We start from the raw sequence: 27,020 nt of genomic DNA on the forward strand, positions 1-27,020 counted from the left end.
GTTTCACTGTTTTCTCTCATTTTATTGGAGGCGGAAGGTAAGACACACATTTCACTTTAGTTTTCTCACAGACCTGGCCACCCTTCAGTATCTACAAAGTACTTCCTGTTCCTTCTCGAAAAGCAAGAGCTACATCCATCGTACATGTTAGAAACAGTTATTTTAAAAAAAACAAAATAGAAATAAAAATGTACAACATACACTTGATATATATAATATAATTTTTGCTCTCTTTTTTTTTTACAGAGGTAAAAATACTAAGCGTAAAAAAATGGGTCTAATTCATTACAGGGAGTCGTTTCTTTAATTTTTTTCTTCTTTTTTTTCAATTTAAAGACAAGGAGATAAAGAGGATGCGTTCAGGCACTTGTAAATGGCTCTGACATGTGAAGACACACTCAAACACCAGATGAGACGATTAGACGCGCACACACACATACACATACACACACACTTTCCAATCTGATTGGCCCTGTCCCTGATGCATCACATAATCAAAGGATCTGATTATATACTGGCGAGGTGTTATAGTGTCCGATAGCATATTCAGCTGATCCCAGTAGCTTTGGATCAAGGAGCAGGAGAGGGGAAAGGGATGTGGCATAAACACACTCGCACAAACACACACGTACACACACACACACACCAAGGACATACAAACTGGTACACAGGACAGGATGTATGAAACAGACACAACCAGGGAAGGAAAAAGGACATCCTCAGGCATTCTGTATTTCAACTACAGTAAGTGACATTTCCTTGGCAAAACAATCAGGGATGGATGTTTGTCTCCAGGATTTCAGCTGTTTTTTGGACTCCCGTTCTTTTCCAAAGGGACTCTGCTGATGTCCTGCTTTTATATTTATTTATTTTTTCCTTTTCCAGAAAGCTTATTGTGTTCATGGTCACATCCCCGACGCTGCCATCAACCAGGCTTATAGATGAAGCGTTGTTAAAGCACCCGAGCGGCTGTCAGTGTAGTGTTGTGCTGTCAGGTGTGAGGGGGCAAGGATAAGCTTTTTTTTTTTTTTTGGGAGGGGGATTGTTTGTTTTTTTTTGCCTCCAATGCCTGATTTTTCACATCAACATCATCCAGTAAAATCCTGAATGAACAGCTTCTTTCATTTGCGCTGTTGTCAAACATCCATCTGATGTTAGCCAGGAGGAGGACGACGACGGTGACGATGATGACAATGCTAAATCAGGCAATGGAGGAAAAAAAAGAAAAAAGAAAAAGCTCTAGGACTTGAGAAGAACAGTGCACACCAGTCACATGTAGGCCTTTACTATTGGTTCAGCAAATTATCACTAATATTTATCTCCCATTTACAATAAAACGAGCCCTGATTATCTTAGCTTAGTTTAGTTTAGCTTAACTTCATTTAACTGAGCTTAAAGTCTGGAAACCATTAGCCTAGCTCCATAAGGGCAAAAAAACAACAACAATAAAACAAAACCAATCAATGACCATCAGCTGTTTTCAGTCAAGACATAGAAGCTACGGTGGACCGAGCCAGACTAGCAGTTCCCTACAGTTTACAGTGTTTATGCAAAGCTAAGCCGGCCTGACACCCATCTCCTGGGCTCTAGGTCTGCTTCTGTATTTAATGCACAGACACGAGTGCTGTCGAAATATAAAAATATATATAAATGAGAAATAAAAATCACTGCATTGAAAGGTTTATAGGGATGTTTTTGGCCAAATATAGCAGTAACAATAAAAAAAAGTACAGGTAAAGATTGTGATGGTTTTAAACTACAGCTGCATCATTTTTATAAAAAGTTATATTTGCTTTCCGCACTGTTGCACATGTGACTGGTGAGCTCTGCTGGAGAGCTGCTGGGCTTCGGGAGGAGGGGGAGCTGATTGTACATCGCAGGTGAACTGTCCCATTGATGAGAAGTTGAACCATTTTAAAGAGTTCCTTTTTCATCATAGAAAAATAGCTTAAACCAAGTGTCTAGGAGTAGATGGTGAGGCTGATTGCTTGGAGCCGTAATGGCGCTCACGCTCTTTTTTTTCCTTTGTTTTTCATACTCATTATAGCAGACATCTTCAGAGAAGGGTGAAGTTTTTAAGGCATAACAGGCACCAGTTTTTTTTTAACGGCTTTTCTAAGGACGACCCTTCAAGTCCTCGGTGTGACTGGCTGAGAATGAGGAAATCAGAGCCTTCAGATCTCACCTCACTAACCGTGTATGTGTAAGTAAAATGTATGGATAAAAAAAAAAAAAAACACTACTGGGGTTCCTGGTTCAGGTGGTAAGTTTAGGCACTGTTTGAAATAACGTGAAAGGAGCAGGGAGACGGGCGCCAGAGCGTTGTGTAGCATGACTTTGAGGCACCGTCTCGTTTTCGGCGGGTGAATCACAAACCCAGCACCCTTTTTTTTATATGCTGGTAGATCAATTCAGTGAGAAAATAAATAGGATAAAAACACGAATCTTTGGGATATTAGATTAGATTAAGATGAGTACCACGTTTTTTGTTTCAGTGAACAAAGAAGATGTTGATGTTGGTGGAGAGCTATGTAGACTATATACATGAGCTTTACTATAAGCTGCAGTACAGACAACAAAAAGGCCTCGGCGCACATTGTAAGCATGCACATACACCGTCCACACACACACACACACACTCTCACACACACACTCACACACACACACACATACAAACATGCGCACACACAGAGAGGTGTAGTGTCTGATTTCTCTTGTAGCTGGAGTTGAGCTGAGCGGGCCTGATATTGGAATAAACAAAATGGCCGCGCGTACATCAAAAGGAGAGAGAGAGAGAGAGAGAAAGAGAGAAAGAAAGAAAAAAAAAAGAGAGAGAAACAGAACAAAGAAACAATTCAAGTTCTTTGACGCCGAGTCAGTGTACAAAGTATAAAGTACCTGCATATGTGATACATGACATATAGGTCAGCTATAAAAAAAAAGGCCCCCTGAAAAAGAGTGCTCTCTCACTAGAAACAGAGCATGAAATGGCCATGTGAAGAGGTGAGAGAACTGTCTGCCGTAAGGGGGAGCTTATCTTCCCAGGCCGTTCAGAAAATGCACCAACTGTTTTTTTTGTTTCTGTGTGTGTGTGTGTGTGTTTTTTTTTTTTTTTGGCTTATTTCAGTGTCTGGAATTTGTAGAGAAACCCAGAGGAACCGAGGCAGGAGAGCGAGCAGCCATGACCACTTGTCCTCTCTGTACTTCCCCATCCTTCCCTTTCCCTGTGCTTGCGTTGGGTTTGTTTTAGTCTTTTAATCGTTTCCTCTGAGAGGTTTTTTTCCAAGCGCGACTGCAACGGCGGTGGCGGCTCGGCTCAGCTCAGGGGCTTGTGTCGGCCTCCGCAGCAGCCGCACGCCAGCCCCGCCCGGTGGCAGGCGTGGAGCGGCGGGTAGAGGCAGAGGCACGGCGCCACCAGAGACAAGCCGAGCAGAGCTAACCAGCGTGTGCCGAGCCGGCCGCCGCCCCCGCCGCCCTCGCCCCCGTCGCAGGAGCAGGGGTCCGAGTAGTCCCCCTCCGGGTCGGACATGCAGTGGTAGAGCATCGTGTCTGCCAGCCACATGCAGCTGACCCGCCGGACGCACGCCCGCACAGGGTCCGGCGCGTCCTGGCACCGGCCTCTCCGGTTGTCGGACACGTAAAAGGCCTCGCCGCAGTGCTCGCACTGCGCGCGCTCCAGCCCGTCCTCCTTCCGTCCCTTCCCGCCGTTGGTGGACGGAGAGGAGCTCGGGAGGAAGGAGCGGGGCTGGGTGGAGACCACGGACGAGAAGCCGTGGCGGTACGAGCCGCCGCCCTTATTGGTCAAGGGTCCGAGGGCGGGGTCAGAGTCTGAGGGCGACAGCGCCGGCTGCAGCGGGTACGTGTAGTCGTGCTTCTGCGCCTCCGTCTTGGCGAAGTGCACGTAGGACTCGGAGTCGTCCATCTGGATGAACTTGTCCCGCACCGTGGCGTGGCGGTAGTCCTCGTAGCCCCGGAGCCAGGGCCGGTCCGGCTGGCGTCCATGGTGATGCTCCGTGGTTCGCTCCCAGCTGCGCTCCCGGGGGTTGATGCGGACGATTTCCTCGTCCTCCTGGAAAGTGACGTGGCGGGGAAGCCGAGACAACGGCTGCTGAGGAAAAACACAATTAAACTTAAACACTGTTTGCATGTTACAAGTTAAACACATCACAGCCAAATCAGGACCAAACCAAGAGTTAGTGTCCGACTGTCAGACTCTCTGGCAATGGGAAAACTCACTTTTACGTTAAATCTTTGACAATATGTGGAGAACTTTTCCTGAACCATTTTGGTACATAACTATATATTTGTCTTGCATAGTTAGTTTCTATTAGATTAGATTAGATGCTTTTATTGTCATTGCACATCTCCATACTCCACTACATACATCACTCCCCTCTCCCTTCCCCCTCAGGCTGCACTTGAAAATAAGAATTTTGTTCTTAATTTGCTTGCCTGGTTAAATAAAGGTTAAAAAAAAAAAAAAAAAAAAATACAACGAGACTTCCTTTGAGAGCAGTCCCTATCATCATAGCAGCATTTTAATAAATACTCATAAAAAGACTAAATAAAAAGAATAAACATAATAACATATAAACGTTATCTCTATGTATGTATATCTGCATATTATTCAACTTTTTTTTTTTATACCTTGTATGTTACAAATGCTACTGTAACAACCAAATTTCGCATGTGTGGAATTAATAAACAGTCGTATGTCTTTTACGGAGTTCTTAGAGGCGAAGAAAACATTGGAGGAAAGTGTCAGCCATCAACAAACAAGTATTGTTATGTATTTAGTATGTTTGTCTGTTTGTTTTTGTTTTATTTTATTTGAAGTGCTTTTTTTGTTGGGATAACCAAGGCAACTTTTGGACCACCGGTGACACTTGAGGATGATTTATGTTTTGGACTGAGCCAGATATCGTATTCTACAGCCCTGTCATGTTTACCTTATTGAAGATGAGCCTTATTGTGATAGTTCTGTTTTGCACCTGTATTATTTGTTGTAGTGTGATTATTTTCTCTGAAAACTAATAAAGACACTTGTTGAACAAACTTAAAAACTGTTTGTTGAGGGGAAACATTAAAAAAAAATTCAAAAAAAGTCTATATCGGTTGCAGAATCATTTTGGAAACCCCCCTCGTACAGTTGTGTCTCCTCTCACCTGGTCCAAGAAGTAGTGGTCTGAGAGCCGGTAGGGGTCGTGGAGGTCGTGGCGATGTCCCATCACACACTTGTGCCTCTGCGGAAGGGGCGAGGACTCGAGCGGCTGCAGCGAGCTCTCCAGCTTCTGGGAGGAGTTGGATGAGCTGTCTGTGGTGTTCTGAGGGGACAACAACAAACACAGGATGCGGGGCTGAGAGCTGGTCTCCGATTGGATACAAAAAACACAAATAATTAGTGCGAGAGGAGGACGCCATGATTGGACAAACAAAAACAGGAAGCATCAGTGCGCCTCCGATCGGGAAAACAGGAAGCGGCGAGGCTCTGTTTTAAAAAAGAAAATGTCGCTAGGATCCACATTTGGATCATTGTGTTTAAGTTTCAACAGTCGCATAACGAAGAGACAAACCAGAAGTAAAACATTTACTAAAGCGAAGACAATATGTTGATCCCATGTATTTATAACGTTTTTCCACTTAATAGGGTTGCCATGGTGACACAAGTGTGGAGTGATGTCAGTGCAGCTGACATCTGGAGGAGCTGGTTATCAAATCAGTCAAGTAGTTATTGTTTTGTTGTGTTGTGTAATGAAGCTCATCTGAATCACCACCGATATCTGGCGTGTCCTCACCCAGAGGAGGGGGGACAAAATATTAGGAACACAGAACTCAGCCTTTCAAAATAAAAGTCAACAAACCCCGCATCGCAAATGCTCAAAGAGTCGAATCGACAACTGTTTCGACAGCAAAAACTGAACATTACAACCTCCGTGAAGTCAACTTCTTCTAATTTTGAAAATTGTGACAAAAAATTAAACGACCAGGCAGAAAATTACAAAGGACTTTGGCCAGAAAAACAAAAAATATCGACTCTCCAATGACATAAAAAATTAAATAAGTAATTGGAGAAGCCGAATAACGAATATTTTGTGTTTTTGTTTGATAAAGACACACAATTTTTTGTTTCACTTGAACTAATAACCTTAGAGTAAATGACATCTTCACCTTGTGACTCCACTTCAGTCTTGGGGGAGACACAGACAATAAGTTTTGACAGGTTAAAAGATGTTTCACGCTTCACATAAAGTTGGTGCCGCTGCTTTTTTATGAGGAAACCAGTCGTCTGAAAACACAAAGTTTTTGCAGGATCGACTTTTTTTTGGCCTCTTTCTTCTTCTTCGCCCCCTCCTCTTCATTCTCCGTCCTCCCCCAGCAACCTGTCCTCCTTCCTTCAATCTCACTTTCGACACATTGCACCTTTCCCTCTATGTGTGTGTGTGTGTGTGTGTGTGTGTGAACAGTATCCTGTCCCCCTTCCGTTAAAGGCTGTCAGGGCTCCACTCCAACTCAAACCTTGGCCAGACACTAGACGGTCGGGGCCGCTGCTGCGTAGCGCTCTCACACAGACAGATTTCAGACAGGCACGCTGGGGGTCAGCCACAGTGGGGGTATCGCAGCGTGCCAGCTGATTGGCAGGTCGGGACTTCTGCTGTCTTGTCGTGTCATCTTTGTCAAGTGTGTGTGTGTGTGTGTGTGTGAGTTTGCACCACAGGAAAAAAGCTGCAGGTGCTTTTGTGAGGGGAAACCAAACTTCCAAACGCTCTGTTCTGCTGTGCTCTTAATGTCTTTCTTGCTTTTGTTGTTATGACTTGTTGCATTAAAAAAAGAAAAGTTCTCCCCTCTGCATTTGTTTAATCTTGCTTTGCGAACCATATGTCGAGTCAACGGAGTCGTAGAAACTTGTATCAATGGTCAACAAGTTCGTCTGCCAAAAGAAAAGTTGGCTGGATTGTCCGTGGTCATCCTTTGCCAGCAGCTCGCAGCAGCTCAGAGACTTCTGTGCTCCCCTTTTGTCTGTGCTGATGTGATTTCATTTCACGAGGAAAAAGGGAGAAAAAAAAAACTAAACAAAAACAATTCCTCCTGACAAGCATAAAACAGATGAGAAGTTCAACTCCAGCTACTCAAATCTCTCCAGATAAAAAAAAAACAAAGGCTGAAGCTCAGCTGCAACAGGTTGGTTATTAATGGTGGACTGATTCGTCTTATGTAGAAATCACATCCTCGGGGGAACACGAATGTTTGAGCCAAGTTTTGTGCAAATCCATCAAACATAATGTGAGACATCAGCCTCATGGTGGCGCTGCGGTTGTCAGGGTTCATCTTCTGGGTACCATGAATCCAAACGCTTGCAAAAATGCATCAATGGGTTGGATGTGAAGCTCTGAATTTTGTATTTTCAAACCATCCTCGAGTGTTTCTTCACTTTTCCGGAGCTGCTCTACATGAGTCCAAACTGCAGTCGGTCCTAGTAGAACTATATTTCTTGCAGTGTAAACACGGGTCATTGTCAGGTGTCACGTCTCCCCTGGAAGTCCTGACAAACTATTCACCACATGTGCCGATATATGGCACTGCAACAACGGGTCTAAAACCAATACTATGAATTATTTGCCAGAGTTATATGACCCAGATCTTGTGTCTGTCTCTCTGTCTGTCTCTCTGTCTGTCTGTCTGTCTGCTGAAGCGATCCCTATTATATCCTGCTCCCCACATGGAAACCACCATGCTGAGAATTTCCCCCAGCTTTCTTACAAAGCCCTCAGAGCAGCCGGCCAAAAATAACATAAAATGCTGCCTCCGCTCCTGGCCCCGCCCCCCTGGAGAAGACATTACCGGGGGAGGAGGAGCTGATACGGTTTAAACCCAGTCCCGACTCTCTCTCTCTGGCCTCCACGGCTGCAACTAATTCAAAACACAGACCAGACTTTCTGCTGCTGCTGCTGCTGCTGCTGCTGAGCTCGAACAGCGCAGGAGGAGCCGACTCGGAGACAGAGAGGAGTAGTTGAGGGGGAGAGTTTATATTTCGGGACATCCTCTCTATATATTTTGGCCCAAGGCTGGACAGAGGGCATTTCAAGTTATTTTCTGACACAAAACATGTCCTGACTCAAAGCTCGGGAGGATTCATCCTTCAACGGGGCCCGTCTCGCTCTCCTGGGATGAGCCCAGAATTGCCTCAATAGCTTTCACTCCCCCTGTTGTGAATGAGCCAAAATAGAGGCAGAGAGAAAGGAGACGTGCTGAAGGGAGGGAGGGAGGGACAGAGGAAGGGTTGGGTTAAGTTTAGGTTTGGCGAACGAGGAATAATTTAGGGAAGTATGTCCATCCTAGCTCCCCTCTTCTATCCCCCCTCAACCCCCCGCCCCCAACGGCCGTAAATCTACTGCAGCATTTCCCTCTGTCTACGACTGCCCCGCCACGAAAACTCCACTGCCATCGCCAACTTTAGGAAAAGGTCATTAACGCAGCCTGGTCGTAATAAAGACATCACAAATGCATCACATGGTTATTTAACCATCGTAGTGGGTCGACTGTTGGGTTTCATCTGACATCCTCTGTGCTCAGACGGATGTGAAACGACTCAAAAACACTCCACAGAGGAGAAACTGTGACCGATGGATGGACAAAGACACGCAGACAAAATGAAAAATCTCAAAATCTGAAGCAGATCGGGAGATTTTCTGATCAGACATCACACTATACTGTGATACTGAGCAGGTCCAGTCCAGGTTACATCATATACGGGGGTCAAAGTTTAAGATTTCTAGGCGACTACACCCTATTAGCTCGCAAAAGGCTAATGCAACATCTTCCCATTGGACTCTATGTGAAACTGTTGCAACACAGAGGCATGATGAACTTAACTAATCATATAATTTGATAACAAATACAGACTATAATACTCTCATGCAGGTACACAATGTAAGGGCAGAGCTGCTGGCTGTTTGCTTTATTACACTGCAAAAACTCAAAATCTTTTTGATACTTGTCTTATTTCTAGTCAAAATGTCATTTCTAGTCCAAACAAATCTAATTATCCTTAAAATAAGACTCATCAGCTTAAAAAGTAGCTTGGTTTTAGACCCTTTTTAGTTCTTTCAAGCATATTTTCACTTGAAATAAGTAGAAAAATCTGATAGTGGAGCAAGTTTTTCTTTCTTATTACAAGCACACAAAAACTGGCAGATTTTTCTACTTATTTCAATCAAAATTGGTTTGAAACAAAGTGAAAATGATCTAAAAACAAGTTAATTTTTAGGTGATGAGTCTTATTTTAAGTAGAAAGAGTTTAGTTTTGACAAGAAATAAGACAAATATTCTTGGAAAGATTTTGAGTTTTTGCAGTGTAGTCTTTAAGGTGCATTCAAGTGCTCAGTTTTGAAAAGAGCAGAGATGAAACAGGAAAAAAAAATCTTTCTCTCTGTTTTAATTGGTGCTTGGTGCTGTCGGGATGATATACTGAATAAAAAATTAAGCTAAAAGATGTAAAACACTTCCAAGTTGGATAAAATAGAAACATGAAGACTAACGTGTCGTGTGTGCTGCTGTTTTAAGAAACAACACAGAAACACTGAGTTGCATTGGTTGCACTGAAAACCTTCTAACTTTCCTGAAAACCTGATGCTCCATTTCAGGGATCGCTCCGCCCACTGACAGCGCTGTAGCCTCTCCCCCCACCTCCTCTCCTCTCCTCCCCCCTCCTCCTCCACCCCTCCTCATGTGTTTGTATGCGTCTCTGTGGTGGCTGTACACTCCCAGCAGAGCACCTATTAGTCTTGGCCCTTACAGACAGCTCAAGTCAAAGATGAACCACGAGGCACTTCCTCTCGTAAATCACCGGCCCTGCACTAAGCTGGGAAACAGCTGCTTGCTGCTAGTTTGGTGTCTGCTCTCTTTTTCAACTGGGAGGGAGGGAGGGAGGTGGTGGGGGAGGAGGAGAGAGACAGAGAGAGAGAGAGGGAAAGGGGAGAGGAGGGAGGAGGAGGAGGAGGGGGTCATCAGGAGAGAGGGAGGTGGTGGAATACAGGAAGTGACCTTGTGACCTTGCCTGCTGTCCCTGGTGTCAGGTTTCAGGGCTGGGGGAGGGGGTCCTCCATGCTAACTTAAGGTGGAGAGGCCCTGACACACAAACAACACACACACGCTTCACGTCCTGCAGCAGGTATGTGCGACAGGGAGGGAGGAAGAGGAGGGAGGAGGGGGGAGAAGCAGAAGTCCTGAGCTGAAATACTTCTCTTGCTTGATGGATGAAACAAAGTCAGTTTAGAGATGTTTCTGGACTCTAGTGGGATTTTTAGACGTGATTCCTCGAACGTCCGTTTCAACGCTGCAGATTGAAGCTGCTGCTGCTGCTGCTGCTATAAACCGAGTCAGAGTCCGACTACAAAGTGCAACAGTCAACACTCAGCGGCGGTGGCGGTGGCGGCGGCAGCAGGGAAGCTGACTGTACTGGTGGGGGCGTGTTGATTGGTTGGTTGGTGAAGTTGTACCGGGTCGACATGAAATCTGATCCAGGAAGTCGAGCCGGAGCCATTTATTAATGCGTTTAAACTAAGACACTAAAACACCTCCCACACTTGATAATACTCACACACACACACACACACACACACGCACACACAGAGGATTTTACAACTCTGGAATAATATCGCAGCGTGCAACAGTTTTATCTTTCCTCACTACAATTGCAAGGTAAACAGCAGAACTACTCTAATCTTGCAGGAATGTGCCAGATGACGTCGCGTTGTGTTGCTGCAAAAGTTGAGCCACGTTCAGCTTTTTCTCCCTCTCTCTGTGTGTCAACTCCACATTGTTTTGCCGCAGCCCTCTGCATCAGATTCCAGTTTTTACTTGAAAGCAACGTCATGTGACGACGAGGAGCGTTTCCCTCCACCGCCGCTCAGAGTTATTATCACAAACATCTTGCAGCGTTTTGTTTCTTAAAAAGCCGTCACACCTATTGATCTGTTCCACCGGCCTCGTCTCCACTGTTTCTAGGTCTGATTTCCCAACAAAGCAGAAATGCCATCAACCTTGAAACAACATCCTGATGCTGCTGCCCGCTGCGGCTCGGGACTCAAAAAAAAAAAAAGAAAAATCCCAATCTAAGGAAACTGAGGAGAGTTGAGCTCTATGCTCATGTCCTCTGACGCACAGGAGTGACATCCTGGAGACATCCAGTCATGCTTTTTTTCGCCTCCTCCGGGAAAGCACAGAGTTGTTTTATACTTGAGTTCAACAGCATCAAAGAAAACTGAGGAAAAGCTAATTATCGCCATCAACAGATTTCCAGTTCCCTGTGACATAACTTCACTGATTCTTCTTCTGGACACGAATGAGAAAAACCATTAGTCTGAAAATGAACCACTTTGTCACTGTTTCCTCAGACGTGTTCCCGTTTGAAGCTGCTGCTGCTGCTGCTGCTGCTGCTGCCGTTCTAACCCCCGGTGCCTCATTTTGGCCGTAATTATGATACAGGATGAACTTTAAGGAACTTACGGTGAAGACGTCGTCATCGCCCAGCTCGCCCTCGTTCTGGAGTGCTGTAGATGAGGTTGTGGAGCCTGTGTGGAGGGGGAAAAAAAAAGAAGAACATGATGTTAGTGCCCCTGTGTCGCAGAGAGAGAGAGAGAGAGAGAGAGACATTTGTGGGCAAATTAGCAGAAGTCACAGTGACGCTGCAGTAAAAAGGTGAGATAAACCTCATTTCAGTTCAAAGTGGAAATTACTGCTTCATGCATCTTTGCAATCTCAGGCTCTCATCATCTCTCGAGGAGCTTTTCACTTCAAAGTTCACAAATTCGGGTTGTGCTCTTAAAAAAATCAAGCTGCAACCCAAACCTTCAGAGCTGTTTGTATTTGCATCTGCTGCACCTAATAAACTTTTATGCACATGTTGATACTCTTAAAGCTGTGTTAAGAGTATAGATTTATGTCTTACAGTATGTAGACTCGACGCCACAAAGAACAAACTCTTTTTAAGTTTGACTAACATGAAAAGGGATCAGACAGCAAGCACGATCACAGGTTAAAGCAGCCGATGGGTGCACGGCTTGAAAAACCATAAACAGAGTAGAAAGGCCAGCACTCTCAAAATGTCCTTTAATGAAGTATGAAATGAAAATGTAATGAAAAGTTTAATTTTGGAAAGTGGAAGTGATTATTAGCTGACAGTATTTAAATGTCAAGCATTTCCTGGTTCTTTGTACACTGAGGAAGACTATTGCGGTGGAAACGTTTGTACCTCGCCACCAAAAGGAAATTTTGAGAGTGCTGGCCTTTCTTTTTTTTTTTTTTAAGTTAGTTTTTGTTTGCAAGTTACAGCAAATCAAACAAGACATTCTTACATGCAAGAAACAGAGCAAACCTTTTCTCCCTATTCTCCCTCCCTTCCCCTCTTCCCCTCGCTAAATAAGTAAAATATTAAAACTATAAAAATAAGATGAAGCAAAATGGAAGACAAAAATACGAAAATAATAATTAAATAAATAAATAAAAAATAGACAAATACCGATAACAGTTATATGATATATTTCAAGGGCGTTTCTCAGGACATTATATCACACATTCTACTCCCTCAGAGCCTCCTCATGCTGAAGCAAGTTACCAACATTAACATCATGTCTTATAAAAGGTCTCCAGATGTCATCAAAAACATGATGTTTCCGTTTAATAATGTACGTTATCTTTTCCAGTTTGACTAACATAAAACACAGCACTGTCACAGATACCAGTCACTGTGCTGCTGACACTGGTACAGATGTGTCTTTCTATCCTTTTGGAAATTTGTATTTTTATGAATGTTATGTTATTTAATGTGAACTTTTAGCTTTCATCGTCTTTTATTATATGTATTGCGTTGTCTACATAACATAACATAACACTTTAACCCTCTCCGCTCTGTATGTGCAGCTCCTTTAGCATGAATAGGACGTTTGAAAAGACACGCACGGGGCTTTTAGTCACAGCTTGGACCTCATGACATGACACCGTCTTAACCTCGAGGTCGACTGCATGTGGTCAGCTGGGACCTCGTTATCCTCTGACGAGTCTCTAACGCGACACCGTGTCCGTGCAGAGCTACGCTACGCTACGCTGCCTCACCTTCAGCCAGGTCCTCGATGGCTTTCCGTACCCCTCTGTCGAAAGCTCTGGCGTCGGCCGGACTCTGGAAGGACAGGCCGCACTTCCTGTCCTCCACCTTCCAATGATGAAACGTGGGCGTTGCTATGGTGTAGACCAGATCCTTCCGCAGCGGACAGTCCAGGATCACCTGTTTCGTCACAATGGGGTAGACGCTGTCCATCTCGTCTCGTCTTATAAATTACTTTTCACATCCTTTTCTGTGTGTGTGTGTTTTTACCTGTTTGTCCCGTAGCCGCTCACCACGGATGAGGAACTGGGAGCTGCTGGCGGCCGGGACGGGGGCCAGCTCCGGCGGCAGGAGGCGGCACACGCCCACCCGGGTCAGAGCTCCCCCGTCCTGGGCCAGCCAGCCGCCGCTCGAGTCGTCCCGCGTCATCACCACCGCTTTCACACGAACGATGTAGCTGTCACTGCAGAGACAGAAACACAGAGAGGAGGGAGGGGTCGTTAATGACGACTGCAATGCAAACAGCACATATTGAAAATCTGCCGGAGTTAATTCTCGGTGTTGATACCTTGAATTTGCACATACAAACATCTCTCCAGCTGTTTTCTCCAATTTATCTGAGGTTGGGCCACAAATTTAATGCAGAAAATGTGGTAAAATACACAAAGCACATCAAAAGGAGGCAAAATACAAAAAAAAAAAGAAATAGAAAAAACACTTTGAGTTCATAAACAGCACTCGAAACACACAAAAACTCCTCCCTATGCAGCTGGGACAGTGTCACCGTGGCCTCGGCCGGTCAAAAACGGACAAATCCCATGAACTCAAACTTGTGCTCAGTTTCAAAGTGTTTGTTAATGTCACAGCAGTTTTATTATAGAGCTGCATTCACACACGGCAGAAGGTCTGAGGGCGTCTCGAGTCACGACTCTGCCTGGTCCTCGGTGTGCCGAGGTGGGAGGTGTCGCACCGGGACAAGTCAGCACAAACACACACACTTGCACTGAAGCACACACACTTCAATGTAACTCTGTGCTGCATGTGAACTTGTCAAATGTGAGGATTTAAATCATTACGACCTCTTTTTCTGATCACAGGAAATAGGGCTGCACGATTCGTACGTTTAAATCGCAAGAGCAAATCAAAAGAGGTTGAATTTTTTTTAAATAAAAAAAGGTTAAAATGTTGTCAGCACTGTAAGTGTTGTGTTGCTACGGAGACTTCCTGGCCAACAGATAAATATCTCAAGACATAAAGGGACCAAACACAAATCCAATCATCAATTTTATATTTTTTGAAGTTAAAATGAAGCAAAAATGACCTGCACACTGAAATCGTAAACATAATATTGACCCATATCATCACGATATATGATGTTTCTTTTACACATTGTGCATCCCAAACAATAATCTGCTGCTTTTAGTTACAGGATATTGATATATTGGCATAATGTCACTGCGATAAACAGTGTCACCATCATGTGTAGTTTGTCCATCGGGGTGATTTTCCCAACTGTAAAACTGTGCAACCCATTTATGTAATCTATTTATTTACATTATGGGCTCTGTAAAGAGAATTAACATCAGACGACATGTCGTTATAAACTCTCATATATCAATGTCAGCACCAGCCTTAAAAAAGTCCAGCATCAGTCTGGCTGCTCTAATTATAAATCATACACACACACACACCAAACACACACACATACACAGCAGTTAAACGCACATGCGACTGCAGATCGGAGACACGCAGACAGATAATACTGATACAGTTTAGTCTGTGGAGCGCAGCAAAACAATACATGACAAAAACTCCTCCCTCTGCAGTCGACAGAGTCGTCACATCAGACAATACAGTGGCGGCAAAACACAAGACGTTCTCAGGCATCAGAATGACAGACAGCCGCCATCCTCACAGGCACACGGTGAGCAGTCACAAGCCGCATGAATGATCTCACAATAACAGGATGTATCTGTGTGTGTGCGTGTGTGTGTGTGTGTGTGTGTGTGTGTGTGTGTGTGTGTGTGTGTGTGGGATGAAGAGGGAAAGAGAAACATAGAGAGAGAAGGAGGGAGGGAGGGAGGCAGAGTGGGAGTGAATGAGAGAGGTGTTGTTATATAATTAGCTTACAGACAGTCCTAGGGATTTGATGTACGTACACACACTCACACACACACACACACACACACACACACACACACACACACACACACACACACGCACATACACACAGGTGGCAAAACTGGTTCACCGGCTCCCACCCACACACATTCATAAAACTGACTGAATGACAGACTGACTGAGTGAGTGACTGCAGACAAACAGCTCGTACAGGAAAACGACCACAGCTTCACCCACAAGATCTGTGCTGCCGTGTAAAACACACACACAGACAGACACACACACTTAAAATAAATGATCCCCTGCTGAACCCACTCCATTAAATGAGACTTTTCCATTCACATATTAAAGGTTTTTCTTTGTCGAGTCAGTATATCACAGACACGTCGGCCAGAAGCTGCTGTAACAAACGACGATAACGAAAAATGCGATTAAAAAGGAGGAGATTATAAAATTTGACGTTGCCCCAAAAACAATCAGTAGAACAGTACAGATGTTGTTACAGTGGTTCATGGGCAGATACGTTTCCGTCGTCGTTGTGCCAAACCACAATGAGAGGAGGTAAATAAATAGTCATTCAGGCTCGACTTAAAAACCACGTGGGGAAACCTGAATAGCGACAAAAGGAAATAATAGAAATCAAAAATAGAAACATCAGCAGCGTTATAGAGTGGCACATTTTAGTGCGGCTGAAATTGTTGTTTAACGTCGTGATGTGACATTTCTCTGGGTGTGTTTTTACAATTGCACATACACCATTTTCACAGGTTGAGACAAACTTGTAAACCATGTATATACATATAGCTGCTATTAATCATATTAGTGTCCATAGTTATTATGATTAATCGCACCTATGGTATTTGGTCAAAATGCATCTTAAAATGGTATTTTCACATGTTTGAAAATGGATGAATGTGCTTGTTTGATGCAAATGTAACTTTATAATATGTATTTTATTATATTATGCTCAAATAATGACATGACGGCGCCACCCGAGTGGTAAATGTTAGCACAGATGATTCATCTCTGGCATCCGATTCAAAAAAGGAATTTGTATTGATGAGTTTTAACTGTGTTAACTTTGACAGCCCTAATATATATAATATCATCTTTTGCAAACCTTTTGTGATATTTGATGTCAGATTGGGGTAAAGCGAGTTTGCTAAAAAGGCCAAACAAAAGAAATATTCATAATAGACACTCAGGTGTTAGCTTCAACCTACAGAGGGTGACAAAATCCAGAAACCTTTAATTAAAGTGTCAAATCCCACCCGTGATATAATTTCTGAAACTCTGGAAAATGTTACCTTCTGGAAATCTACACTCACAGCTTTTATATTAAAGCACCGGAGCGTTTCAACGTGGCTCACACACATGTACGTACGACACATTCCCCACGAACGAAACCGCACATCCAGGCCACTCACATACAGAAATAACACCAAATTCTGTACTATATAAGCACATGTGCTTTAAGACACACGATACCAGCTATCAGCTCTCTCTGAGATGAACTTGTCACATTTTGGTCTGTCTTGTGACCCGTGTTTAGAGCCCCGTCTGCCGACAGGCCCTATAATCTGTGGCTGGAACACACAGACGGCCACAACCAGCAGCAACGTGCTACTTTAATACACTGGGGAGTGACCACACATTCTGGCATAAATACACACAGACACACACACATACAGTACATTTGGGAGCTGTGAATCTAATTCTGGCCACACGAATGCTGCACGAGGTACCGCTGCTGAAAAGGGGACCGTGACGCCTTCTTTCAAGTAAAGGTGGTTTATGATCTATTTATATTCCACATACACAGACACACACCTTTATCCAAACATTATGGTTTGCCTGATATTTGACCCCCAAAAGAAGAAAAAGTGCCATGTGTCATGTTTAAAGCTGCGAACATGTTTTAAAATCCCTTTTAGGTGGGATTAGGATGTAAAGGCGTTGCGTGAAAAGTTGAGCGATGACTCACTTTTGAATAGAGTTAGGAGGGAATCTGACACCGCACTGATAAGGAAAGAGCAAGTAATTCATGTATCACATCCTCTTTTAATCTAATATGAGTTGTTCCTGAACAAGCAGGTCAAAGTGCGGGGTGTGTCGGGCTTCTCCTGCTCAAAAGGAAGGAAGTACGCTGGCATTGAACCAGCCAAACACTTTGCACATCCAACAACATGCAATCACCTGTTGGTGGTCAGTTTTCAGATTTAGTCCTCCAGATTCAAAGGGATAGTTCAACGTTTTGGCAAATTGGCCCATTGCCATAATCTCTATAGTTTTAGCAGTAGGTTTGTTACCTTTAATTGTCGGTGCAAGCTATTTTTAGAACAGCGGAGCAGAGCCGTGAGCTGCTCAGAGCTACGCTACGGAGGCTAATGGGATTTCTTGGTTTCCCTCATCAAACTCATCAAATACACAATCCAACAACTCCAAAACGCTCTGGTGGACAAGTTGTGACCTGCACATTCACCACGCTATGAGATAAATAACAGAACGTTACAAGACAGAGTTGTTTAAGAGGCAAATTATTTTTTCAGCAAGCAGTCTCTGCATTTGCCTCGAAAACAACTCTGTCTTGTAACGTTCTGTTATTATCTCATAGTGTGGTGAATGTGCAGGTCACAACTTGTCCATGAGAGCGTTTTGGAGTTGTTGGATTTGCCAAAATGCTGAACTATCCCTTTAAATAGGAGCCATTAAATACAAGAACAAAAAGCAAGAAACATAACAGGGATACTTCAGCATCTTAATTTTGGTAAATTCTTGGCTAATATTCACTTTCCTTGTTGCTCTGTTTTGGTCTCCACCACCTTCTGACCTGACAGACAATAAGAAGTCGTGACCATTTTGTTTTATGGCACAAAAACTTTGTCCTTAGCCTATTTAATAAAAGTTTGACAAAGAGGAAATATCTGTTTTGTTTATCGTAGCTCTAATGTGAAATCAATACAAAAAGCCACCGTACAGAGGCCGTGTTAGCCAAGATTAGTCATCTGATGAGGTCTAATGTTTTTTCCTCCGCTTATCTCATTATCTCCTGTGCTTCATACAATCATTGCTGTTATATAATTGCTACTCATTCTGACTTTTTTTTTTTTTTTTCACACGCACACCTTGCAAACAAGTCTGTATCATAATCAGGAAATGAGCTGTGGGGTGGAGTACACACCTGTGGAGTCCGTGCCAAGCCACATTAGTGCGCCGTCAATGAACTCTTAAGTTCCATCTGTTAATTTTGTTTGCCTGTGAGCCATGTCAACATTGATATTCTGTCTATATTTACCATTAAAAAACACCACAAAACTGTAGCTGAAATGAAAAGTCGTTTAAATACACTTTTTTGTTTTTGGGAAGAGGTGGGAGGGGGGGAAGTGAAGACTATGAACGGATTAGCCGGATGCTGAAAATACCTGACGTGGTCTCTCCATGTGTGTGTGTGTGTGTCACAATTTTTGCAATAAAACAGTAAAGGCGGCTGGGAAGCGGCCCCGGTTATCAGGTCTGGAATCCAGCTCATGTGTGACAGATAAAAGGGTCACTGAGGGCAGCCCAGCCATGTGTGATAAGGGCGGCTATACTTCCTCTGATAAGGAATGACCGCACCTCTGCCTGATCAACAGAACCACACACACACACACACACACACAATGACACGCACACATACTCTGTCCTGCCTCTCCCCCGGAGCTCCACACACACACACAGAACATGTATGCTCTGTCTGCGGTGATCAGGAAGTGACTGAAAGGTGCTTCACACACACACTGAATGACTGTTTCAGTGTTGTTTTGTAGGTTTGATGCCACGACGACACCTTTTGATACTGTAACGTCACATTCAAACAGTTCATTTGTTTTTAGCTCGTTAGTTCAAAGTATCAACCAGATGTCGCCTCCAGCTCATTTTCTCAGTTTCACTTCATCATTAATTCACTAACATCAGGGTTTTTTTTTTTTTAATATTGTTCAGACTGAGCAACCGTGCGTAAAGCTTTGGATCCTGGTCAACTTTTGACCTTTACCCATTGACGTAATTCACTAAATTATTCAAAACAGACTTAAGATCGTCGTTTTTTAAACTTTTGTTTCCGTCTGATAAACAAATGCCTACATATATGAGTTTTAGACAGTAGATACGCAGCGTATTGACGTATACCGTGACAAGAAAAGTAATAATTATTATGTACAATGCAAAAAATGCAGTTCCGTTGAGTTTTGCATTGGTATGTCAATACACTTCTGGTTTTTAATGAGGAACAGGGAGAACAAAGAAAAGGGGAAAGTGTGGGAAAGTTTAATAAGTCAAACTTTGTATGTAAAACCAACCACAAGAAATGAGCGGATTTCCATAAGTAAATTGGAAATCCAAGTGATTTCAAATGTGTGTGACAGAGAACAAGAGAGAGAGAGAGCCGGAGAGGTGGGGTGAAGCGAGTTCATTCACAACTATTGACATTGGAGGCTCCCGAGGGTGAGTTTGATCGGCTTTCTGTCAATCAGCTGTAGTTATATGAAGCGCTCACATGTTCGGGCAGCACAAGACTCCAGGGCTGCTGTGGTTAGTGAGTGACTGCGGGTGTGTCAGTTGACATGAAAGAGAGGTTAGGTCGCCGATAATGTCGAGAGAAAGAGAGAGGAGCGATTGATGGATAACATCCCATGGCCAACTGACCAATCACAACAGAGGGAGCTCAGGCCTCTTCATGATTATTAATCATCTCTTCAGGAGTGTGTTGTTGCAGTTAATGGTTTTTAAAGTGGATGAAAAGAGCCTGTCTCTCACACACACAGAGCAAACACACTGTGCAGCCTGGATGGGTAAAGACACCGGGATGTTGTGATATGTTACAGAAACAACGGTCGTCCCCAGAGGAGGCCGTCGTCTCTGGAGGTGCCTCTGCAGCCGCTCCGTCTCCATTGAGGTGGAAACTGAACTGAAAATAAGCTGATTGGTTCTAACCCTCTTACAGGAAAGTGAGAAGGCGACCTGGACCCCCTCTATAATGCCTCATATCCTCTTATACTGTGTTAGACTTACCGCCCACCCTTGGGGTCAAATGTAAGTGACCAGGGAGGATTTTTAATTAATACCCTCTGCAGCAACAACAACATGGACCTCAGTACGTTTGATCAGATAGACTTCGTTTACATAAACTGTCAGGTGTCACAGGTTTATCTTGTTATTGGGTGGACCATCGTCCAGCTCCCGGGGGCACCGGACCGACTTAAAACGATTTGCATAATGAACACTAGGAAGTCTGTTCTGTTAGGGCTTCCCTTGTCTAAATATGCTGATATATTTACCACTACACATGACGGGCTGCAACGCTTCCTGCTGCTATTTTTGGTTGGCTTTAAATAGCCTGTAGTCTTTCCCTATTATGTGTTGTTGGTTAATTTTAAAAAGATGAAAAGATTAACTTGCAAAGACGCCCTTTTAAGTCTAATTAAACGCTGCCAGTCGGGTTTGATCGTGGGGTGGGGGCCGGACTTAACTTTTTAAGTGCAGGTGAGCTCAACGAAGATGTGACGCTGAGTGACCAGGACAGAGGAGGATTGAGACTGAAGAGTAGACTATAGGTGCATGAATAGATAAATAAATAATATCTTTAGGCTACAGGAAAAAATATGGTTTAGTTTTCAAACACATATCAGATGTAGAGCTCAACTACAGAAGCCACAGGCCGGCCTTTAAAGGATAATAACCTGAATCAACAGAGCAGAACAGTAGTATTAGTTTACATAAGCACATATATGCATTATGCACACCTTGATTATACTGTACAATTCATCCAGGTAGCGCACACACGCTGTCAAAACCACCTATAGACTCTGAACTCGCTGGCGAAGAAGTGAAAAGTTCACAGAGTTCATTTACTGAAGAGCTGCAGAGAATCCCGAGTCTTCAGTAACCGGCCCAGTCGGACTGTTGTTGTTGTATACTTGTGCGTGACAAGGGCAGAAACACACTGAGTGAAGTGAATGAAAACTCAAGCTATTATAATCTTGGTCATCCAGTCAGCTGATGAGCAGAGATTAGTAAAAAAACAGGCAAACAATCCGGGGCCATTGTTTGGTCTCCAGATATAAACAGCTCAGGCCATTATATAAAGGCTCCGGATAGCAACCAGTGATGAGCTCTGTAAAACACAGGAAACACTGTGAACAAGGATCTGTTCCACATGATGCGTGTGAGTGTGTGTGTCTGTGTGTGTGTGTGTGTGTAGGGGGAGTACAGAGAGAAACGGAGAAAAAAAATGCCAAGGGTCTGCAAAGGAAGTTCATTTGTGGACATGGAGTGTGTGTGTGTGTCCATATTCTATTTGTTTGTGTGCGTTTGTGTGATATGTCTGTTACTAACACCATGTGTCATGATAATTATCTGTGGTTCCACATATATACGCAGACTTGGACTTTATCCAGATGCATCCACTCTAATAGACTCTTTGTTATTGTTATTATTATGATGGCGAGTCCACCTAAATACTTACTTGCCATATTTTTTTGCTCTTTTTGTGTCGTTTTGTTTCCTTTACCTTCAGTTTTTTCTAAATTATATGATCACTTGGCGCCTAAATGGTGGTATAAAGCAGAGGTGACGTTGCTAAATGAGCCCCCACCCCCCACAACCCACTCCCTCAGTCTCTGTTCCCCCACTCTCTTGTGGTTTAGCACATTTAGGTTTTGTTTTTACAGTAACATGCACAGACAGCACACCTAACACACACAAGTTAGCTCGTCACAAATAGAGCCTGGCAGTAGATAACCTGTCAGCAGCAGACCAAACAACAACAGGAAATAGCAGTGCAGTCCCTCACCGCACATCACTCAGAAAAAATAAAAAAGGTTTAGCTTCTATTGCAATAAGGGCTATTAAGGTCCATATAGTAGATTAATGCAACACAAGCAGAAACCTGGATGGTTGCATTGTGGGAAATGCAGGAAATCACTTCAGCAAAATAAGAAACCAGGTCAGTTCAGGGGGGTTGAAAAAAATAAGTTAGTAAGACCTACTTTCAATATCCACCAAGTTATTTCTGAGTGGACTAAGTTGCCATATGTCATAACTCAACCAACAAGTTTTTAAAAAAAATAGCTAAAAAGGTTATTCTTGGGTAAAAACTAAAATATTTGACCTGTTTTTGCTGGTTTTGTTTAATGAACTTTTCATCTCAATGTATTTGGTAACATGTTATGTTACCAAAACTAAGTGTATTCATGTAAAATATTATTGCAATTTGGATATGCATGTTTCTAACATAGACCCAAGGAAGAGTAGCTGTTGCATTCCTAACAGCTAATGAGGATCCAAATAAACAAATAAATATTAAATAGTTATACATACAGTACAAGTGTCAGAGGTAGCCATCTAAAGGGAGGAGTACTTCTTTAACAAAGTGTTTAACGACTCTTTTCTACAAGTTATTCTGCCGGTCGTGCATTGTTCAGGCCGAGCTGGAGCCGAAATTCCACACCTGTCAGGATTATTATAGTCTCATTATCAAAATGCTGCTAACGTAGAAAATTATACGTGTGAGGAACAGAGCGGTCCTGCTGAGGGAACATGCAGACCTGCTAACTCCTCGCTGCTGCTGTGTGTGCCAGTTGATGAGCGCTTTTTGTTCGTGGGATGGATTATATTTCGTTGCTACGTTGACCTTAGCTGAATGTCACCGGGCATCTCCTGTCTGATACTGACTGTGCACATGCTGACCCTGCAGCACCACACACCGGATCAATACACCCCCCCCCCCAACCCACCCCCTGCTCGTGCTTCCACTCTGCAGGGTGTGTGTGTGTGTGTGTGTACGTGTGTGTGCGTGCAAGAGAGATGGTGTGCTTCTATAAAAGGTAATAAACGTCCTCAGAAGGACGGGGGCAAAGAGGCACATCCTCCGAAACTGAGGACATGATCCTTAGCTCAGAGGATGTGCCTCTTCGCCCTTTGCTCTTGTAAACTAAACATTGTGGTTTAGTGTACGACATGCAGTCCAAAAAAGAAAGAAAGAAAGAAGGAAAAAGACATACGTTATGTTATGTGTGCGTGTCTGTGATCACATAGCTTCCTGTAGGTAAATAATATCCAACTTGTGAAACAGGCTACATAACCTGACTAAAAAAGTCACACTGCTGCACCTTACAGTAGGTATAACATGGCACAAAAGATACGAAGGTGTGTCTTTTGTTTCCTGACGCGGCCTTAATGCCCATAAGAGTCTTTTATTAGGCTACTGATAAGAAAGACCACAACAGACAAACTTACAGATACTAGTGCACACTGCTTATTTCCGTCCAGTAATTTGACAATAAAGACGTTTGTACGGTGCAACAACATGGTAGCACCAAAAACTTGTTACACTCCATTACACTAAATAAACTGACCACTGCCCGTCACTGCAACAAAATAGGATACAAACACTGTGTCATAGAGTTGTTTGGGTAAATTATTACAGGAATATTTTAAAACACAAATATTTAAAAAAGCCTCAAAATACTCTCATAAGAAACATCCCAGTCTTCTAGCCTAGCGAGAACATATAAGACAGAAGCCGATAGGCCGGTGACACATGACTATATTAAAGAGTTATATATGTTAACTATGATTAAAGTTAATTTGTAGAGATTAGTATTTATCTGTATGATTTAAATGAAGTTTTAACAAACTTAGGTAGGGTAGCCAGGTTTTAGAAAATCCTCCTTTACCATGACACACAAGGTATAAGCTGACAAAGTGGTGGTGTGGAAGATGTTTTCTTTGCCAGCATGTGTTTTGTGGGTCACCACATATAATTTGGCCACACCAAAAAAGTAGGCTTTAAGTAAATTATTTGTTTACCATCGACTTTACAGCCAATAATTTCTTCTTATGGATAAACAGTGCTTATCTCACTAATGAAAATAGACACTTTTTAGTTCTGCTTTTTAACCCGTCGTGGGCGTGGTCCAATCTGCACGTTCGTTACGTGCCAGATAACAACTCTACGTCATCACCATTCAAACGATTTATTAGCCGGAAATGGAAGATAGCCTACTTAAAAATCCAGGGGTTAGGCCTTAACACACACACACACACACGTTTTTTGTTTTAAATTAACAAATATGTGACTTACAATGAGCTCATAATGACACAGTGGTGCCTATAGCAGATGTTTACACTGCTTCACGAAAGTAGGCTACAAGAGAGAAAAGCGTGAATTAGCTCGACCCTTTCTAAAGTAAATGCTGTCTCATAGCTTATGTGCTGTATTTAGATGTAGCCTATGGGTAGAGTATATTTAGTACGCTATATGAAAAGTATTTTTAATGACAAATGGTAATAGCTATGGTTAAGTACTGTACAATGTATGCCTACTTCCTCTCATTCTTTGTCTGTCTTTTCATTTTCTTAGTTGTCATATGGTCTCAATGGAAATAAAGAATTACACATAAGGTCAGTTGTCTCTATAGCAGCTAGTGGCTGTCATGCTGGAGCCAGGTTAGCTTGTGGTCCCTTCCTCCTGTCTGTGGGACCGCGGGGACAGACACACGGACACTGTGTCTACGCTGCTGGCTTTGTGGAGAGCCGAGTTACGGCCAGCAGGCATGAATGGGGACGCGCTGAAGGTTAGAGGGCTTTTATGAATGAGCCGGCGTCACGCCACCGCAGCGCAAACATCCCCTCCGGTGCCCTTCGCCCTTCCACCCCCGCCGACAGAGACCTGCAAGGCAGGCATTCCTACCGAGCACAGCCCCCCCCTCTCCGTGCAGTCTGACAGACAAGTTGTGTGTATAAGTTAATGAAGTTATTAAAAAAAGAAGAAGATCTAGTCGTGTATATAGCTCTGGCACGCATGTTTCCGTGTCTGCACATTTCCATTTGAGCCTTAAAGGGATCGATTTTTGGCAAACTCGCCTGCATAGCTATCTTCACTGAAAAACAAAACAACGATCAGTGTTTTAAAGCTGTGGTGGTCTGTTCGTGTTTGTTTTAACAACAGCAACGCGGCTATAAGCGCTGGACCTGCCTGCCTGCCTGCAGCCCGGCCGGCATTTAATGAAACTCAGAATAATCTACAGTTCCCACTCGGTGCAGCTAATTTTAAAAAGCTTGAATCCCTGTCAGGCCTGTGTGTGTGTGTGTGTGTGTCGGTGCCGTGTAAACAGGTCGGTGGGCCTCGGCTACGGCTCGATATTAGCCACATTTCGCAAGACGCAACAGCGACGAGTCCTCCCCGGTCTGTCAGACTCAGAAAACGAGTTCACCAGGCTCGACTCTCACGGAGAAAAACAGACCCGTGTGTGTGTGTTTTTTTTTTCCAGGGCAAGCCGTCGTTTACAATCGGTATTTTTTTTTTATGAATGGAGCGCGGCAGGCTATGCAAATGAGGGCGATTGAGAAAGAGATGGCGGATGAGGCATATCGGATATCTCATATCCTGTGAGACTTCCCCCTTCGGTTGGAAGCAAACACACAGATGTGGCCAAATAACGAGGCGAAATGAAATTGCCTCTCTCTCTGTAGCTAAACGCCGTCGGGTCTTTTTCCCCCCTTTTTCAAACCGAACAACGCACAAACAAGAGGTGTAGCTGTATGTGTGTGGACTCGCTGCTGCTGTTTGTGTATTTATAAAAGGTGTAACTTCGGGGCGTGTTTGAGTTTCTAAGTTACACTGCAACAGGGCCTGCTCCCTCGCTTCAGATCCTTTCAGAAAATGTTTCCGATCCACCCACGCTTATTCCCCTCCTCCTCCTCCTCCTCTTCTTTCTCTCTTGCCTTCTCAAGACTAGTCCTCTTCTAACACCAAGGTGGGGGCCCTTAGAAACCCCCCCTCTCCTCTCTATCTCTACCTCTCTTCCACGAGCACTGTCAATGCATTGCTTCACGAGCAGCATTAAATCCCATCGAGTTATCAAGCATAAAAATAAAAAGCATTAAAAAAAAAACAACATTCATGAAAACCAGCTTTGTACGAGAGGAGGAGGGGGGAGAAGGTGGTGGTGGTAGTTTTCAGGCTGCACATTCCTCCAAGTTGCCCCAGTCATATGCAACTTGTAGGCACTGGCAGAAGCGGAAAAAGGGAGAGAGAGGGGGATAGAGAGGTCTTTAAGGCTCAGTACTTACTCGTTTGGGTGTGTTTCTTCTATCATTTTCTCGTTTCACCTCAGGTATGGTACCACGGCGGTTGCATACTTTTCGCTCGTCATTCTTTCGCCTCCGATTCCGTCTCCAATTCCGCATAAATCCCCCCTGCGCCTTTGTGCGGAGTGTCGGCTCTTTGGTTCGCCTTCGACCGTCTTCTTTTTCCTCACTTTCCCCCCTTCTCTCCCTCTCTCTTTCTTTCTTCTTTTTCTTTCTTTCTCCTTTTCCCCCCCACCAGCGGCGGAGCCACCCAGTTTCTCCTGCTGGATCGCAAAATGCAAAAAAAAAAACACCCCCCTTTCGCTATAACTTTAACAGCCTCATCGCCTTTCAGTAAAGGTAACGTAGCCTATACGGACAATTTAGAGCCAGAATCCAGCTCTTCTCTCTCTCTCTCTCGCTACCCCCTTGCCCAAACACACACACACACACACACACACCGCACGCACGCAGGCACGCACACACCACGGACACACAAGGCAACACACTCCGATTTTAAGTCCTAAGGCGCATGTTTTCACCGACGACTCCGGTTCCAGTTGTGCGTAAAAAAGCGCGTCGTCGCTGTTGTTACCGAGGGGTGGCCCCGCTAGAGCCCCATCTCTCTCTACTCCATGTTGGATTGCAGGCAGGCGAGCAGCTCCAACGACGCCGGGGGAGGGAGGGAGGA

The 27,020-nt window shown here is 43.9% G+C and overlaps 1 protein-coding gene across 2 annotated transcripts; it reads right to left on the reverse strand.

The window, feature by feature from the left end:
- LOC146973189 (sprouty-related, EVH1 domain-containing protein 2-like) lies at window positions 1-27,020 on the reverse strand. 2 transcript variants are annotated; one of them, XM_085799453.1, is made up of 6 exons: window positions 26,333-27,020; window positions 13,370-13,562; window positions 13,111-13,279; window positions 11,506-11,570; window positions 5,166-5,324; window positions 1-4,108 (listed from the first exon to the last, which is right to left on the reverse strand). In XM_085799453.1, the coding sequence occupies exons 1-6, from the start codon at window positions 26,356-26,358 to the stop codon at window positions 3,317-3,319; spliced, it is 1,404 nt and encodes a 467-aa protein (XP_085655579.1). In that variant the 5' UTR covers window positions 26,359-27,020; the 3' UTR covers window positions 1-3,316. The 2 variants fall into 2 exon arrangements, with proteins under 2 accessions (XP_085655579.1, XP_085655580.1); XM_085799454.1 differs by having other exon boundaries at window positions 1-4,105; window positions 26,333-27,018.

The sequence above is a fragment of the Trachurus japonicus genome, chromosome 15 (assembly GCF_045865225.1).
Source record: "Trachurus japonicus isolate A0001 chromosome 15, Traja_1.0".
In the NCBI taxonomy this organism is placed as follows: domain Eukaryota; kingdom Metazoa; phylum Chordata; class Actinopteri; order Carangiformes; family Carangidae; genus Trachurus; species Trachurus japonicus.

What these genes read in the sequence shown, in the direction of transcription:
- LOC146973189 (XM_085799453.1), bottom strand. Translation starts at nt 26,358, where the DNA reads ATGATAGAAGAAACACACCCAAACGA. An exon ending in GAAGAAACACACCCAAACGA is followed by an intron (nt 13,563 to 26,332) that starts GTAAGTACTGAG and finishes CTGTCTCTGCAG; the next exon opens with TGACAGCTACATCGTTCGTG. An exon ending in AGCGGCTACGGGACAAACAG is followed by an intron (nt 13,280 to 13,369) that starts GTAAAAACACAC and finishes GTGACGAAACAG; the next exon opens with GTGATCCTGGACTGTCCGCT.